Raw genomic sequence first — 19,511 nt, forward strand, 5'->3', positions numbered from 1 at the left:
GGCTGCTTCCTGCTTCTGGAGGGAATCCTTTGTTGGGAGGAGTTAACTGGCCCTGACTGTTTTTTGTCTGGAATTCCTCTGTCTTCTGAGTGTTGTTCTTTATTTACTGTCCTGATTTAAGAGGTTTTTTGTAAATACAGTAGAGTCTCACTAATCCAAGCTAAACGGGCCGGCAGAACCTTGGATAAGCGAATATCTTGGATAATAAGGAGGGATTAAGGAAAAGCCTAAAAAGGTAAAGGTTTCCTCTGACGTTAAGTCCAGTCATGTCTGACGGGGGTTGGTGCTGATCTCCATTTCTAAGCCGAAGAGCCGGCGTTGTCCGTAGACACCTCCAAGGTCATGTGGCCGGCATGACTGCATGGAGCGCCGTTACTATTAAACATCAAATTAGGTTATGATTTTACAAAACATCATGTCATACAACAAATTTGACAGAAAAAGTAGTTCAGTACGCAGTAATGTTATGTTGTAATTACTGTATGTACGAATTTAGCACCAAAATTTCACGATATATTGAAAACATTGACTACAAAAATGCATTGGATAATCCAGAACCTTGGATAAGCGAGTCTTGGATAAGTGAGACTCTACTTTACTTGTATTTTTTGATACAAGCACGTGGACAATTTCAACCAAAAGGAGGAAACCACGAAAATGAACAAAATCTGATTACCAGTATTTTTTTTTAAAAAAACCCTAAAATCAGGACAGTAAATAAAGAACAACACTCAAAAACAGGGGAATTCTGGACAAGAAACCATCAGGGCCAGTTAACACCTCCCAACAAAGGATTTGCCCAGGCAGGAAGCAGCCAGGCTTTGAAGCTGCAAGTCCTTTCAATGCTAATCATGGTGATTAAGTGCAACATTCACACTTGCCTCAGGCAGACAAGAGTTCTTTCTCCCACCCTGGACATTATTCCCCACTTGCCTAGTTTCCAACAGACCTCTTAAAAGACCTCTTAAAAGAGACTCAAAGTGTCTTGAACTCCACCATACATTATCTGAACTGTAAAGAAGATGCTGGAGCCAAAGAAACTCAGGGAAGATTTTCCTTTTATGTAACGTTGGGGACATTGGGCAGCTTGTGACCTGTCCCCCTCCCTCTCTCAATAACTTGGGAATCATTTTGGGAAATAAAAGACCAACAAAGCCAGAAATGTCTGCAATCAAAGAGGTAAAAACTAGGCTTAGCTTTGCTGGCCCTCCTCCTGAGAGAAGAGATCAAAACACAGCCCCATATTCAAGAAGGTAATATAAGGCCATGTTCCAGAAGCATTCCGTCCTGACGTTTCACCTGAGGCACGTGTGAATGTTGCAAATTGGCCACCTTGATTAGCACTGAATGGCCTTTCAGCTTCGAAGTCTGGCTGCTTCCTACCTGGGGGGATTCTTTGTTGAGCCTCAGGCAGACAAGAGCTCTTTCTCACACTTGAGATATTTCACAGATATATAAACCCCACTGGCCTAGTTTCCTCTGAGGATGCCTGCCATAGATATGGGCGAAACATCAGGAGAGAATGCTTCTGGAACTTGGCCGTAGTAAAGATAAAGGTTTCCCCCTGACATTAAGTTCAGCTGTGTCCGACTCTGGGGGTGGGTGCTCATCTCCATTTCTAAGCTGAAGAGCCGGCGTTGTCCGTAGACACCTCCAAGGTCATGTGGCCGGCATGACTGCATGGAGCGCCATAACCTTCCCACCGGAGCAGTACCTATTGATCTACTCACATTTGCATGTTTTTGAACTGCTAGTTTGACAGAAGCTGGGGCTAACAGTGGGAGCTTACCCCGCTCCTCAGATTCGAACTGCCAACCTTTCAGCCTTGATTGACAGCATGTCCAGAGTTACAAGGAGGGTCCTTTTCTGGCTCCACCATCCAAGCATTCGTTGATTTCTTTTTTAAATAAAAATATCAATTGCTTTTAACACTAGCAAACTAACTTACAAAGATATATACATTCAGAGAAAGAAAAGAAATGGGAAAGAAGGGGAGGAGATCTTATTCCAGAACCCCTATTGATACCAAAATCCACAAATGCTGAAATCCCATTATATGCAATAGCGTAGTAAAATGATGTTCTTTATATAAAATGGCCAAATCAATGTTTGATTTTGGGATTCTCAACCCATAGATATCTGCAGACATGGATACAGAGGACCAAATGTAGAACTAAAACATGGCAGGGCTTTGAATACCCCGTCCCCAATTCTAACTGCAATGAAAAGACGGAAAAATATATAATTATTATTCTACCATTTCTGATCCAGCTAAATAATCCTACTAATTGCTAATAACCATAACAACAGATTAGGACATTTTTAGATTTGTTATTGCTCAAACAGCCCATAAATGATTAGCATGCTTTCAGAAAGTCATCCGTTGGCTTATTCTTTAAACACCCAGCAAATAATATTCTTGTTTCTGTTGTCATGTATCAAAGAAGGGATCCATATTTACTCCCAATTCTTTATACACAATGCTCAGTGGAAACATTTCTGATGAGACTTCTTTACTTAGCTTCTGAAATCCAACAAGATTTATCATTGTCCTAGGTTGTTTTGGGGAAAATTGCCCATGTATATCCATTTATCCCCTGAAGATAAAACATTGGTGTCTACAGGATGCTTGGTATCCACTGGGATTTGCTTCCAAGACTCAGTGGGTACTGAAATCTGTGGGTGCCCCAGTCCCATTATATTCACTGGTATAGGAAAATTGTGTCCTTTATATAAAATTCCAAAATTAAGGTTTTAATATTTACTATTTTAAAATATTTTCAATCTGTAGATGCAGAATCCATGGATATGAAGGGGACACTTTGTGCATAGAGCAAGGAAGAAACATTTAGCTGTAAGGGAGAAGGTTTGATAGGCAAGGTCCATTTAAGATGTGCTTTGGCCTCAAAACATGTTGATTTTAGAAGTACCTGTAGCATTATTCCCCCATGGCTTTTATTGTTTGTACAATAGAATAAATAAGTCAAGATCAAGGCATCTCAAGGCAACCAAAAGCCCCAAACTTCTCTTTTCCTGCTTGCAAATGTAGCTCTTGCTATATATATTCATGTATAAGACTAGAAAACTTAAGTCCTAAAACTGCAGGTCAATATAAGTACTGTACTTTAACTCTTGAAAAGGAATATATTAGTAGAGTGGATGAGGTGAGAGCTTAGTCCATCCTGGGAGAACATAAAAGAATCACCAATTTTCTCAACTTTCTCTGCCAGGATACCACTTCTAACTTTTTTGAGAGTCCTGGTGGGAACTTGAGACCTTCCCCTCTCCACTGAATGACCTCCAAATTATCCATAGGTCTTATAGTAAGGTAAAGGTAAAGGTTTCCCCCTGACATTAAGTCTAGTCGTGTTTGACTCTGGGGGTTGGTGCTCATCTCCGTTTCTAAGCCAAAGAGCCGGCGTTGTCCGTAGACACCTCCAAGGTCATGTGGCTGGCATGACTGCATGGAACATCATTACCTTCCTGCAGTTGATCTATTCACATTTGCATGTGTTCAAACTACTAGATTGGCAGAAGCTGAGGCTAACAGCAGGAGCTCATCATGCTCTCTGAATTCAAACTGCCAATTTTTTGGTGAATGAGTTCAGCAGCTCAGTGGTTTAACCGGCTGTGCCACCAGGGGCTCCTTATATCTATATAAATATCTTATATCCTTATACATACAGTAGAATCTCACTTATCCAAGCTAAACGGGCCAGCAGAACCTTGGATAAGCGAATATCTTGGATAATAAGGAGGGATTAAGGAAAAGCCTATTAAACATCAAATTAGGTTATAATTTTACAAATTAAGCGCCATAACATCATGTTATACAGGAGCCCCCAGTGGAGTAGTGGGCTAAAGCCTCGTAACTTGAAGGTTGGGTTGCTGACCTGAAGGCTGCCAGGTTCGAATCCCACCCAGGGAGAGTGCGGATGAGCTCCCTCTGTCAGCTCCAGCTCCATGCGGGGACATGACAGAAGCCTCCCACAAGGATGGTAAAACATCAAAAAACATCCGGGCATCCCTTGGGCAACGTCCTTGCAGACGGCCAATTCTCTCACACCAGAAGTGACTCAGGTTGCTCCTGACATGAAAAAAAAAAATCATGTTATACAACAAATTTGACAGAAAAGGTAGTTTAATATGCAGTAATGTTATGTTGTAATTACTATATTTACGAATTTATCACCAAAATATCACGCTATATTGAAAACACTAACTACAAAAATGCATTGGATAATCCAGAACCTTGGATAAGCGAGTCTTGGATAAGTAAGACTCTACTGTAATACAATAGACTCTCAGTTAACTGGAACTCAAGCAACTGGCAAAAGGAAAAAGGGCTGGATCAACAGTGCCGTATCATGCAATTTCAGAATGCATTGAATTGGATTATATGGCAGTGTAGACTCATATAATCCAGCTCAATGCAGTTAGACTACATTCTGAAACTGGGTTATATGGCAGTGTAGATCCAGCCAAAGTGAAATAATACTTTTGATTTTTTGGATAAGTAAGACTCTACTGTATCTATAATTTTGGCCTGCAAACCCATCCTCCAGTCATATATGAGGTCAACTTATACCCGGGTATCTATGGTAAATCCTCTTTGTCAAGGATATGAAAGAGACCCAAAAGATGTGTATTCTTATGAGCCATACACCTGGAGATTTGCCATCTCATGGAATCCTGCCCTTGTCTCTCTCCACCTGTTAACTGCACACTCTTTGTTTTGCAGAGCATTCCCTTCTTCTTTGGGGATTTTTAGCAGGAGAGGCCTCTGTCGGGAGATTACGGGGTTGCAAGTCCCCGTTTTTCTGGATTCCAGCCAAGGCGTTTGCATGCAAAGCACGTCCGTCTGATCTTGGGCCTCCTCTGCTGGACCAAAGCTGTCTAGTGCCATGGCCGTCCACTGACCCTTTCTCCTCCTGCCCACTTGCCCTGGTCACTCCGTATCCGCCAGCATGGAGAAGACCTACTCACTGACGGCACATTACGACGAGTTCCAGGAGGTCAAATACGTGAGCAAGTACAGCAGCAGTGGCACTTTGCCCAACGGGTTCAACCTCCAGCTGGGCACCACTGGGACCAAGAAGAAACACTGTGGGTTGCCCCGCTGGAGCCGCCGGGAGATCTGTCTCCTCTCCGGGCTGGTTTTTGCAGCCGGCCTTTGCGTCATCCTGGGATGCATCCTGGTGCTGAAATACCTGGCCCTGGAGCAGGACGCCTACTGCCTGGAGGGATGCCAGGAACGGAAGGCCTTCACCAAAGCGTCCCGCTTCATCGCCACCAACATTGACCCCACCATCGACCCCTGCAAGGACTTCTACTCCTTCGCTTGTGGCGGATGGCTCCGGCGGCACGCCATCCCCGAGGACAAGCTCATTTATGGCATCATTGCCGCCATCGGGGAGCAGAACGAGGAGAAACTTCAGCAATTGCTCTTGCAACCTGTCCGGAGGGCCTACCCGGCCTCAGCCGAGCGCAAGGTCAAGGAGTTCTTCCGTTCTTGCCTGGACATGGCCGAAATTGACCGCCAGGGGCCCCGGCCCATGCTGGAGGTCATAGAGGACTGTGGCGGTTGGGATATGGCCACCACTGGACACCACGGACGGTGGGATTTCAATGAGCTGCTCTATAAGACCCAAGGGGTGTACAGCACAGCTGTCTTCTTCTCACTCACTGTCAACTTGGATGATAAGAACTCCTCTCGCTACGTCATTCGGGTAAGTTGGAGGATCATTGGAGGAGGCACACTACCTCCAGGGAGGGGATAGTCAGCTTTGGGTCTGAGCTAGCTAAATTAAGAATGCATCTGCAACATAGGGTGAATGCAGTTTGACACCACTTTATGAGGTCCTGCAATTTGCAATTTGGTGAGGCACTAGCAGAAAAGCTTGAAGACCTTGCAAAACTACAACTCACAGGATTTGATAACATTGAGCCATGGCAGTCAAGCTGCATTAATTCTACGAGGGTTGAATAAAAAGTAATGCCTCCATCTTCGTAACTCCTCAACAGATGGCAGTCCTGGTCTGCGGCAGGTCCTGGCTTGATCAGTAGACTCTCCTCTACAGTTCCATTTGGTGGGAAGCCTTAGCATTGAATGGTTGTGTTGTTAAAGGGCAAAGTATGGAACCCTGCGCAGACGGTCGGTTAATGTGACTTAAGCAATGTGCAGTCATTGAATTCTTGACAGCAGAAGGTGTCACCCCAAAGGAGATTAATCAGAGAATGCAAGCTGTTTATGGTGATTGTGTTGATGTGAGTCCTGTGTGTTGTTGGGCGAGTAAGTTTAAAGATGTTGATGTGGGAACATCTGACTTACGTGACAAACAAAGAGTTGGACGTCCTGTGACAACAACCACCAATTTTCACAAGCAAAAGGTTGACAGATTGATTCAGGACGATCACTGTACCGCTCAGAGAAAAATTTCAAGCATAAGTGGCATTTCACAAGAACATGTGGGTGACATTATTGCTTTGCTTGGCTATCGGAAGATCTGTGCACAATGGGTACCCAGGATGCTGATGCCTGAAATGAAAGCACACAGACTTGAAATTTGCCAGGAACTTCTCTTGTGTTACGAGAACGAAGGTGATGCTTTTCTCCTTTGGGGTGACACCTTCTGCTGTCAAGAATTCAATGACTGCACGTTGCTTAAGTTGCATTGATTGACCATCTGCGCAGGGTTCCATACTTCACACTTTAACAACACAACCGTTCAATGCTAAGGCTTCTCCATCTGCACAGGGTTCCATACTTTGCACTTTAACAACACAACCGTTCAATGCTAAGGCTTCTCCGTCTGCGCAGGATTCCATACTTTGCACTTTAACAACACAACCGTTCAATGCTAAGGCTTCTCCGTCTGCGCAGGGTTCCATACTTTGCACTTTAACAACACAACCGTTCAATGCTAAGGCTTCTCCGTCTGCGCAGGGTTCCATACTTTGCACTTTAACAACACAACCGTTCAATGCTAAGGCTTCTCCGTCTGCGCAGGGTTCCATACTTTGCACTTTAACAACACAACTGTTCAATGCTAAGGCTTCCCGCCAAATGGAACTGTAGAGGATCAAGCCAGTACCTACCACATACCAGTACTGCCATCTGTTGAGGAGTTACGAAGGTGGAGGCATTACTTTTCATTCAACCATCGTACAGTGTCAATGCACCCCATGACAAAGGGGAGTCATAAGGGAAGATATCTCACAATAGGATCCATCTCACTCTTGTATTGACTTCCATCCAACTCAATATGGTCTCCACCAAGATGGTGCAGAATGTGGTCCTATGTCTGTTGTATGTGACCCCTTAAGCTTTTTCTGGATCCCAGCTCCCCACCCAAGGATGACTCACCTCTCCTGGACACCTCCCAAAGCTGGGCCGGCCCTAGGTAATTTTCAAGTGTAAGCGAACAGAATTTTGCCCCCCCCCCCAAAAAAAAACCAATCACTGAAAAATAAAAGCATTGGATAAGTGAAAATGTTGGATAATAAGGAGAGATTAAGGAAAAGCCTAATAAACATCAAATTACATTATGATTTTACAAATTAAGCACCAAAACATCATGTTTTACAACAAATCAACAGAAAAAGCAGTTCAATGCGTGGTAATGTTATGTAGGAATGGCTATATTTGCGACTTTAGCACCAAACATTGAACTAGGATATAGGGCAGTGTGGACTCAGATAACCCAGTTCAAAGCAGATGTTGTGGGTTATTCTGCTTTGATATTCTGGGTTATATGGCTGTGTGGAATAGCCCTGGGGGTCCTTAGGAATCCATAGGAATTAAAAGACCACCGAAAGGGAATTTGGCCCCCCGGTATTTAAAAAAACCTCTAAAATCAGGACTGGGTTGCTGTGAGTTTTGCAGGCTGTATGGCCACTTTCCAGAAGCCTTCCCTTCCAGGTGCCTCAATTGCGCCCCCTAGGTGCCCCCTAGAGGATGGCGCCTTCAGCAACCACCTACTTCGCCTAATGGTTGAACCGCCCCTGTCCCAAAGAAACAGTCCACTTTTATATGGGTCGCTGTGATCCTGCTTGGCAGTTGGCCTCCAGACCCACTGATGTGACCTTCCTGATGTGATCAACACTCATTAATCTCCCAAAGGGTTGGAACGCTACCTCCACCATCCATAGCCTTTCCCCTTTGTTTTCTTGGAGGCAGTTTGGGGAATCCCTTTCAGTTCCCCCATCAATTCTAGAGCCAGACATGTTCAAAGGCAGTGCATCAAATCACCCGGTTCCTTTCGAAAATTAGGTACATAATTCCGGCATTGTTACATGCACTTACAGCCGCATCATACCTAATTTTCCGACAGTTAACAAAAGGAAACCATCCCTTTCAAGATGTTCAATACACTGTGCCGACGTTGCTCTCAGTCATCCATATTCAGTAAGGCTGGGAGGAGACAATAGGGTTTTTGAAAAAGAGAGCTGAAAAAACATTTTGTGCAAAGAGACAGTTCTCGGTCCCTCTTTTATACTCCCTCCAAGCTTTGCAAGACGGTGGGCGGGGGGACATTTATTTATTTATTTCAGAATTATGCTGTTTGACCTTTTTTTTTTTTGTAATCTAGTTGATAAGAGTCCTTACATCATCCACCCACCACTTAAGTTAACCAAGCGAGAGCTTAATAAGAGCCTGTGGAATTGATTTCAGATGGCACTCCTCTGTAATCCTTTATCTTAAAATAGGCTTTCCTAGTTTTGTGTGCATCTGATATGTTGGACTACAGATTCTATCATCCACAATGGTTCCTGGCTAAGGATGATGGGAATTGTAGTTTGATACAAACAGAGTGTACAAGTTTGGCAGAGAATTGCCTCCTGCTAGTGTTTGTGCTTAGTGCTTTTGCCTCCAGTTTGCTCTTTTCAGGGCTGATTTTCCCATTTGTTATACAGTAGATTCTCGCTTATCCAACATTACAGTAGAGTCTCACTTATCCAACACTCACTTATCAAACGTTCTGGATTATCCAATGCATTTTTATAGTCAATGTTTTCAAAACATCATGATATTTTGGTGCTAAATTCGTAAATACAGTAATTACTACATAGCATTACTGCGCATTGAATTACTTTTTCTGTCAAATTTGTTGTCTAACATGATGTTTTGGTGCTTAATTTGTAAAATCATAACCCAATTTGATGTTTAATAGGCTTTTCCTTAGTCTCTCCTTATTATCCAACATATTCACTTATCCAACGTTCTGCTGGCCCGTTTATGTTGGATAAGTGAGACTCTATTGTATATTGAATACAGCAGTCTACCTAATACTGAATTAAACTAGCATTGCCAGCTCTGGCCAGAAACTTTGTCTCTCCAAGATTTGGGTCAAGATGTTTTTCTTAGTTTTACCCAAAAGATGTTGAGACTCGATCCTGGGACCGTCGGCATAGAGAAACGTTTCTTCTCCTTCTGAGCTATGACACCAACACGTAGTCAAGATTGATTCCCCATCAGTGAACGAGGCAAAGCACTTATGTATAGAAGAGAACATAAACATAGCCATCTGCGATGATTTTACACAGTTTTAATGCTCTGTGCATATGCGCTATGATTGGCGCTGGCTGTTTGTATACGCAGTGAAAAATCCAGCTATATGATCACCAGATGCAACCATCTATGAGTAGACTAAAAGTGGGTTGTTGTATGTTTTCGGGCTGTATGGCCATGTTCCAGAAGTATTCTCTCCTGACGTTTCACCCACATCTATGGCAGGCATCCTCAGAGGTTGTGAGGTACAGAAAAACTAAGCAAGGAAGGTCCTGGGTGGGAGGAAGAACTCTTGTCTTTTGGAGGCCAGTATGAATGTTGTAATTAATCAGCTTTGTTAGCATTAAATGGCCTTCCCAGCCTCGCATCCTGGCCTGGGGGGAATCCTTTGTTCAGAGTTGTTAGCTGCCCCTGATTGATTCCTGTCTGGAATTCTTCTGTTTTCAGAGTGTTGCTCCTTATTTACTGTTCTGATTTTACAGGTTTTTTTTAATACTAGTAGCCAGATTTTGTTCATTTTCGTGGTTTCCTCCTTTCTGTTGAAGTTGTCCACATGCTTGTGGATTTCAGTGATTAAAAGTGCATTTGAACTGAACATAGCAAGGATGCTATACAGGCAATGTGCTGCCCTTAAAGGTAAAGGTTTTCCCCTGATGTTAACTCCAGTCGTGACCGACTCTGGGGGTTGGTGCTCATCTCCATTTCTAAGCCGAAGAGCCGGCGTTGTCCGTAGACACCTCCAAGGTTATGTGGTCGTCATGACTGCATGGAGTGCCGTTACCTTCCCGCCGGAGTGGTACCTATAGATCTACTCACATTGGCATGTTTTCCAACTGCTAGGTTGGCAGAAGCTGGAGCTAACAGTGGGCACTCACTCCACTCCCGGGATTTGAACCTGGGACCTTTCGGTCTGCAAGTTCAGCAGCTCAGCGTTTTAACACACTTCGCCACCGGGGCTCCCTTAAAGGCCAAGATTTACTCTTGGGAGAGCATTCATCAGTCATAGCTGTGTTCATCTGAAATATCAATATTATCAGAATCTGGAATATTATCAGAATCTGTTGGGGATTTATGTGCATACTAGTTCTCTTAGACTTGTACTTGAAATCTTTTTGGCATGGCAGAAAAATGTAATGGTTTGAGTTACGTTTCTGGAGACCAAGATTCAGTTCCCTGTTCATCCATAGAAATCACTGCATCCAGTACTGCATTCAGGAATACACAATTCAATTCCCCCAACAGATTGCCATCCAGCCTCTGCTTAAAAACCCTCCAAAGAAGGAGACTCCAAGGCTGCAGCTTATTCCACTGCCGAACAGCTCTAACCATCAGGAAGTTCTTCCTGATATTCAAGTGGAATCTCATTTCCTGCTCTTTGAACCCATTGCTCCTTTGTTGTCTCTGGAGCAACAGAAAACAAGTGTGCTCCCTCCTCAATAGGACATCCTCTGAAATGTTTAAACATGGCTATAATGTCCCCTCTCGACCTTCTCTTCTCCAAGAGAAACATAATTTCATTACTTGGCACCAAATGAGAGGTACGGTTGCAGCCCTTAGAAAGATGAGATGCGTTCTCCATTTCCAATGCATGATTTGGGGAACGGCTGGCTTGCTTTTGTCGCCATCTGCTGTGCTGATTGATCGGAAAGCAATGAAGGCAGAAGCTCACGGGGTTCACTTCCAACAAGCCTATGCTAGCCATGGATTCCAGGGGAGAAGCTCTGCACAGTTGTGTTTTATCTTATTTCCTTTTCCCAGTGATAACCCTCCACCATTCCAAGTCACTAAGAAGCTAACGGTTTTGATAGATGAACATAGATCCCCTTCTTGCATATATTGTTAAGTAAAGTTAACAATATGAACTCTAGTTGTGTCCAACTCTGTGGGTTGGTGCTCATCTCCATTTCTTTGCTGAAGAGCCAGCGTTGTCCATAGACACCTCCAAGGTCATGTGGCCGGCAAGACTGCATGAAGCACCGTTACCTTCCTGCTGGAGCGGTACCTATTGATCTATTCACATTTGCATGATTTTGAACTGCTAGGTTGGCAGAAGCTGGGGCTAAGAGCAGGAGCTCACCCTGCTCCCAGGATTCGAACTGTTGATCTTTCGGTCAGCAAGTTCAGTAGCTCAGTAGTTTATCCTGCTGCACCAGTGGGGGCATATATTGTTATTTGCCATCAAATCAGCTTCAACCCAGAATAATAATAATAATAATAATAATAATAATAATAATAATAATAATAATAATAACAACAACAACAACAACAACTACGTGGCCCAAATGATTCATTGGAACTTATGCCTCAAGTACTACCTTCCAGCAGCAAAGAACTGGTGGGATCACAAACCTGCAAAAGTATTGGAAAATGAACATGCAAAGATACTGTGGGACTTCCGAATCCAGACTGACAAAGTTCTGGAACACAACACACCAGACATCACAGTTGTGGAGAAGAAAAAGGTTTGGATCATTGATGTTGCCATCCCAGGTGACAGTCGCATTGACGAAAAATAACAGGAAAAACTCAGCCGCTATCAGGACCTCAAGATTGAACTGCAAAGACTCTGGCAGAAACCAGTACAGGTGGTCCCGGTGGTGATGGGCACACTGGGTGCCGTGCCAAAAGATCTCAGCCGGCATTTGGAAACAATAGACATTGACAAAATCATGATCTGCCAACTGCAAAAGGCCACCCTGCTGGGATCTGCACGCATCATCCGAAAATACATCACACAGTCCTAGACACTTGGGAAGTGTTCGACTTGTGATTTTGTGATATGAAATCCAGCATATCTATCTTGTTTGCTGTGTCATAATCAAATAATAATAATAATAATAATAATAATAATAACAACAACAACAACAACAACAACAACAACAACAACAACAACAACAATTTTATTCTTGTATCCCACCACCATCTCCCCAAAGGGACTCGGGGCAGTTTACATATGGCATAAAGTGTCAAAAACAGAATATAAAATAAAACACAATTTAAAAATTAATTAGAATAAAACATATAGACAAACAGCTTAAAACTCAGTGAAAACAGTGCTCATTAACCAATGGCAGTAAGCTACTGTAAACGTGGCCAGGCTGTAAACAATCAAACAAGGAATGGGATAAGTGCAAAGCTATAACCATTGGACGAGGGCATGGGATGAAGTGCAAGGCTGCATAACAATTGCATAGATCAGCTAGGGACTAGGCATTCTTAAAAGCTTATTTAAATAGCCAGGTCTTCAGGTAATAATACAGTTATCAAAAGTCCTGTTCCAGTCTTGCAAACTTAAGGCAGTCTTCGTTTTCTCAGGCCCCTTCTACACTGCCATCTAAAATCCAGATTATCTGCTTTGAACTGGATTATGTGGCAGTGTAGAAGGGGCCTCAGTTTAGTCATTTTCGGCTTCTAGTTCAAGCTTTCTCATTTTTGAAAGTCCACAATCTCTTTAAAAGGCTCACATTTCAAATGACTGGATTCTGTTTACGGCTTCCTCACAATCTCCCCTGGGGGAGAAGAGCGGTATATAAATTAAATAAATAAATAAATAAATAAATAAATAAAATCTAGTAGCTGCACAGGAATATACAAAGTTCATTGGCTCATATAGATGAGATCCGGCGTGTGCAACATGGTTTATAGTTTTTACAGAAAAATACTTAAAAAGTAGAGAGGGGAAAGGACAGGAGATGCATAACATAGATAGCTAAGAACATGGTCCAGCGTCATAAACTGATTTAAAATGTCTAGGCAAACAAGTAGCTTTTGTCCTGGTGCTGAAAAGGATAAAACGTTGGCACTAGTTGTCTCGGGAGCGAGTCCAACGGCTCTGGATGCACCTCAGACTTTGGTCTTCATCCAAATCTGCTTCAGAGTGCCGTCTGGGCAACTCAGTTTATAAAGGATATTGGCACGCTGAAATGCGCCAAGAGAAGGACAACCTTGAGGGTAGAGAAAGGATGGAATTGTGCCGCTCTCCCAATGTTGGTGGGTTACAATACCGAGTGATGAGGAATGTTGGGATCTGCAATACAACAATACCTGAATGGCCATATAAAGCAGATCCCTGGCCAAAGGGCCCAGAAACAAAGCTCTACAAGGAACAGCAAAGCCACAGAGCTTATCCATTCATTTCAATTGAGGATGGAAACATATTGTCTTCCTACAGAACTGGAGTTCAGATTCTACAGTTCTCTTTGTTCTAGGGAAGAGATTAATCATGAGAAGTCCCTATGGACATAACAGCCTGAATATACAATCAGAGGAGACACTTATCCAATATCACTTAGGTTATCTATGACCTAGGGGTACATCTAAGCAAGGCATGGGCAAACTTTAGCCCTCCAGGTGCTTTGGACTTCAACACCCATCCTACAATTCCTAACAATTCATCAGACCCCTTCCTTTTCCCCCTCAGCTGCTTAACCTGGAGGGCTGAAGTTTGCTCATGCCTGATCTATACTATAGAATGAATGCAGCTTGACACTACTTTAACTGCCATGGCTCAATCCTAGGGAATTCTGAGAGTTGTCATTTGGTGATGCACATCCTAGCAGAGAAAACTAAAAACTTTATACAACTATAACTCCCATAATGCCATAGCAATGAACCATGGCAGTGAAAGTGGTGTCCAACTGCATTCATTCTACAGTGTAGATGCACCCTAGGACAGGAAGGTGCAAACTCTAGTCCTCCGGGTGTTTTTGGAGTAGTAAGACTTGAACAGGAGTACATGAACAGGAACACAGAAAACTTCCAGGATATATTAAATCCAAAACCAAAGCTTGACTTGAACCAGGAACAAGAGAACTCAGGCTTAGCTTCTCACTCTTACGCAGCATTGCTTGAACTGACCTTAAGGTAAACAACTTGTTGTTTGATAGACACCCATGAAATCATTCCATTTCCCATGAATTTCTTTCACAACTTTCCCACATAATCTCTCTGAATTATGCAATCTATTTTCATCTCTGACTTTTAAACAAATACTTTTGTTGATCTCTGTAGCTGCAGGTGGGTTTCCTTGGGAACCTTCCTTATCATTCAGCTCTTCACTTGATTCCTTATCTTCTGTAGCTACTTCTGACTCCCCTGAGTGTCCTTGAGGCCCTACACTTTCTGAGCTAGTTTTTTCACAGAGAGAACCATCATTTCTCAGACTTGAGAGCCCATCACTTTGTGTCACAGGAAAGTTCACAATCCTCTCTAAATCATCAGTTAAACCACCAGCCTCTGTTGACTGATCTACAATAGCTAAAGTCTAAAATGCCTGGAAGAAACTCAGCCAAAGATTTCAGCCTCATTCTTGAAATTGTGTTAATAAAAGGTAGGGCAGAAGGGATGAAAAAAATGGAAACTTGAGCTTGGGAAAGCTACTTTTTTTGGACAACAGTAAAAGCATGAATTTTTTTTGGTCATGTTGGCTAGGGGATTCTGGGAGATGTAGCCCAACCCAAGTTGTATATTGTTGTTTTGTGCTTCAGATCATGTCTAACTTATGGAGACCTTAACACTGGGATTCTCTGGCAGGATTCCCCTGGCTTTGAGGCTGAGAGGGTATGACTTGCCCAAGGGCAACCACTTGGTTTCCAGGTTCAAACAGGGATTCAAACCAAGGTCTCCACAATTGTTAAATCACTACAACCCAGTGGCTCTCAAACTCTAAATTCCACTTGTGAAAAATACCAAACAATGCAAATAAAGTCTCTCAATTCATATCCTTATCAGTATTTCAATGCTTGTCCCATCCTGAAAAATGTAAAGACACTCTAAGGAGTTTGTTACCAGATAAATGCAGCTTTGAAAAAAGAGAAACGCTACAATTGAGAAACGGAGGTTTTAAACCTATGATTGATTAATTAATTAATCCCAATTGCTGAACAGATTGATGCCTTCCAGCCCTAATTAGTAACATTGGTTCACTGGTTCCTTGGGACTTCCCTGCAGAGCCAAGCAAAGTCAGGCTATTGCTGGAAGAATTTGGAACACAGAATATCACGGTTGATCCATCTCTAACTTGTAGTGTATCTGCACTGTATAATAAATGCAGTTTGGCACCACCTTAACCACTGTGGCTCAATGCTATGGAACCCTGGGAGTTGGAGTTGTGCAAGCCACTAGCAATTTTTGACGAAATGCTTTGCAAAAATACAACATTCACAATTCTATAGCATTGATCCATGAGAACTTTAGTGGTGTCAAACTGCAATAATTCTATAATGTAGATAGACCCTTAGAAAAGTGAATTTTAACTAAGGTTCCCAGGACCTCTGTTGTTTATTTATTTATTTATTTATTTACAGTATTTATATTCCGCCCTTCTCACCCCGAAGGGGACTCAGGGCGGATTACAATGAACACATATATGGCAAACATTCAATGCCAACAGACAACAACATACATTAGACAGACTCAGAGGCATTTTTAACATTTTTCCAGCTTCACGATTCCGGCCACAGGGGGAGCTGTTGCTTCACCGTCCAGTAGTGGCTGTACTTCCGCATTCCTTTCCTCGTGTTTTGCTGGCAGTTTTATGGTGTTGTAAATTAGCCTCCCGCATAAAGTGTCCCTAAATTTCCCTAATTGACAGGTGCAACTGTCTTTTGGGGCTGCATAGGTCAACAGCAAGCCGGGGCTATTAATGGTCAGAGGCTTAACCCGACCTGAGCTTCGAACTCATGACCTCTCGGTCAGTAGTGATTTATAGCAGCTGGTTACTAGCCAGCTGCGCCACAGCCCGGCCCCCTGTTGTTGAGGGACTGTGGGAGCTACAGTTCAAAATGCAGCTTCTCTAGAAACATCTAATTTAGTACTACTTTTAGCAATGGCTGTCCAATATTCTGCAGGGTATACATTCCAGGGCAATTGCATACGTTCAGAGCAATGACATCATCTTGCTGCGCTGCAGCGTGCCATCAAGTCAACAGAGCTGGTTGATGGCCTTCTGACACCATAAATAAAAGAACCTCTTATCTGTCTGAACCGTTCGCTCTAAAACAGGATGCCAATAGTTAAGGCAATGCTTAAATTACATTTGTTTCTAAAATAGAGCTGAAAGGTTACAGCCAGAATCCTTTATCTTTGCATAACTTTATATATTTAGAAGAGACATTAATATAGTGCAAAAATGCATAATAATACAACTTTGCAGGAGTGCCAGAATGCATATCAGCACTCCCAGGTTGGTGTCCTGGTGCACCATTGGGTGACTTGGGTGAGTCACACACTTTCAGCTCCAGAAAACCCTGTAATTGGATTATCATGAGTCAGAATCACAAAATCTTAGAGATAGAGGAGACCTCAAGGGCCATCCAGTCCAACCTCTGCCGTGCAGGTAAAGCACAATCAAGGCACTCCTGACAGATAGCCATGCAGTGTCTGTTTAAACTCCTCCAGAAAAGGAGACTCCAACAACAACAACAACAACAACAACGACAACAAAACTTTATTTATATACCACTCTATCTCCAATAAGGACTCAGAGCGGTTTACGTGTCATAAAAACATTCAATATATATACATAATACAAAATACAAGAAGCAATACAATAAAAATTAACAAACATATTTAAAATTCCAACATTTAAAAAAATATAATACCTAGTAAGAGCAATTGCAGATCGCTCCATTGAGTGGTTCTACAATGAATGGGTGTAATATATACAAGACTAGCTGTGCCCGGCCACGCATTGCTGTGGCAAAGTATGGTGGTATGGGAAATAAAGTATTGAAGATTGGTGGTAGTTAAGGTAAAGGGTTATATAGCTATGTGGAAGGGCCTTGAGTCTACACTGCCATATAATCCAGTTCAAATCTAATAATCTGTATTGTATAGGCAGTGTGGAAGAGGCCTAAGTGAGGCCTAACTCTGCCTGTCCCCTGGGCTGAGTGGGTTGCTAGGAGACCAAGTGGGCGGAGCTTAGCTTTCTAACTGGCAGCAATTGGATAAAAACAATTATTCCTCTCCCTCTAATTAGGACTTTATTTTTCTTTTCTTTTTGTTGTATGAACGTAGAGGCGTGGATGAGGGGTTGTGCTGTCAATTTTTGAGGTTGTGGGGTGTTTAGTTTTGTTGTTTTGTCCTAGGCCGAAATTTCATTACCCTTTTATATATATAGATAATACAACGGCGCTCCATGCAGTCATGCCGGCCACATGACCTTGGAGGTGTCTACCGACAATGCCAGCTCTTTGGCTTAGAAATGGAGTTGAGCACCAACCCCCAGAGTCAGACATGACTGGACTTAACGTCAGGGGAAACCTTTACCTTTAATATATACAATATATAAAACAGGCAAGATGGCAGTATGGCCGGAATAGGACTCATATGATAAAAATGGCATAAAGCCAAGGCAAAGTGTGGCTGATAGCAAGGAACCTAGGCCAAAATTCCACACTTCGGCCTACTATATAGCTATCAGGTAGGACTAATAGAATAAACACCAGAACAAGATCAAACGAGCGGATAAAGTACAGGACAAGTGTCATGTAATCATCAAGTGTGGTGTCTAGAACTGCAAAGTAAGCACTTCCAAAAGACAATTTCGATCCCAGTTTCCATTTAATGGCGAAAGTGGCACCTCAGGCTTCAGGTTAATCATTTCCAAAAACCTGTTGGAACTAAGAAGTTTTCAAATCCCTACAAAAAGATGTTAATGATGGAGCTAATCTTCTGGACTCCACTGGACTCCACGGCACCATACTCTTACCATTAGGTCTTCCTGATGTTTAATTGGAATCTCCTTTCCTGCATTTTGAATCCATTTCTCTGTATCCTAGTCTCTAGAGCAGGGGTCCCCAAACTAAGGCCCGGGGGCCGGATGCGGCCCTCCAAGGCCATTTACCTGGCCCCCGCCCTCAGTTTTAGACTTAGGCTAGCCCAAAGTCTGAAATGACTTGAAGGCACAACAACAATCCCACTTGATTATCTCATTGGCCAGAAGAAGGCACACACTTCCCACTGAAATCCTGATAAGTTTACAGTATGTTGGTTAAATTTTTTTTATTTTTAAATATTGTATTGTTCTTTCATTTACTAATATTGTAAATGAAATATTGTAAATGAATGATATGGTAATAATATGATATATTGTGTATACATATAATATTGATAATAATACAATATAAATACAATATAATATTTATTTATTACAGTATTTCTACCCCGCCCTTCTCACCCAATAGGGGACTCAGGGTGGATAATAATAATAATAATAATAATAATAATAATAATAATACAATATAATAATATTGTATAATATAATAATATTAATTATATATTATATATTAAATGTAATATTACTAATAATATTACTGTATAATGATATAGTATAATATAGTAATATATAATGCTAATATTGTGCTATGCTAATAATATAATATATTGTATCTGCATACAACTTGTAAGCCTCTCTGAGTCCCCTTCGGGTGTGAGAGGGTGGGGTATAAATGTAGTAAATAAATAAATAAGTAATTGTTGCTGGGTTGTTGTTTTTTTTTGTACTACAAATATGACAAGTGCAGTGAGCATACGAATTTGTTTGATATTTTCCAAATGATAATTCGGCCCCACAACAATCTGCGGGACCATGAATCGGCCCTCCACTTAAAAAGTTTGAGGACCCCTGCTCTAGAGTTTCTCCTTCTGCAATATGACATCCTTTCAGATATTTAAACATGACTATCACGTCACCTCTTAAACGTCTGTTCTCCAAGCTAAACATATCCAACTCCTTCAGCCACACCTCATAGGAGTTAATGGTCTCCAGATCTTTGATCATTTTGGTCGCTCTTCTCTGGACACATTCCAGCTTGTCCCTATCTAGACCTGCTTTGCCCAGAACTGGACACAGTGTTGTTCCAGGTGAGGATTGATCAAAGCAGAACAGAGTGGGACTAGAACTTCGGTATAGACATTATACTCCTTTTGATGCAGCTTAGAATCACATTAATTTTTTAGCTGCCACATCACACTGTTGACTCATGTTCAAGTTATGGTC

The 19,511-nt window shown here is 42.2% G+C and overlaps 1 protein-coding gene across 1 annotated transcript in view; it reads left to right on the top strand.

Annotated features, from left to right (window-relative positions):
- Nucleotides 1–19,511, top strand: part of ecel1 (endothelin converting enzyme like 1) — a 99,254-nt gene that overhangs the window by 2,449 nt on the left and 77,294 nt on the right. The window contains exon 2 of the mRNA XM_003225483.3: nt 4,742–5,729. Within this exon, the coding sequence (XP_003225531.1) occupies nt 4,968–5,729 (762 nt within the window). The 5' untranslated portion in view covers nt 4,742–4,967. The remainder of the gene's footprint in view (nt 1–4,741; nt 5,730–19,511) is intronic.

This window comes from Anolis carolinensis, chromosome 3, assembly GCF_035594765.1.
Source record: "Anolis carolinensis isolate JA03-04 chromosome 3, rAnoCar3.1.pri, whole genome shotgun sequence".
In the NCBI taxonomy this organism is placed as follows: Eukaryota; Metazoa; Chordata; class Lepidosauria; order Squamata; family Dactyloidae; genus Anolis; species Anolis carolinensis.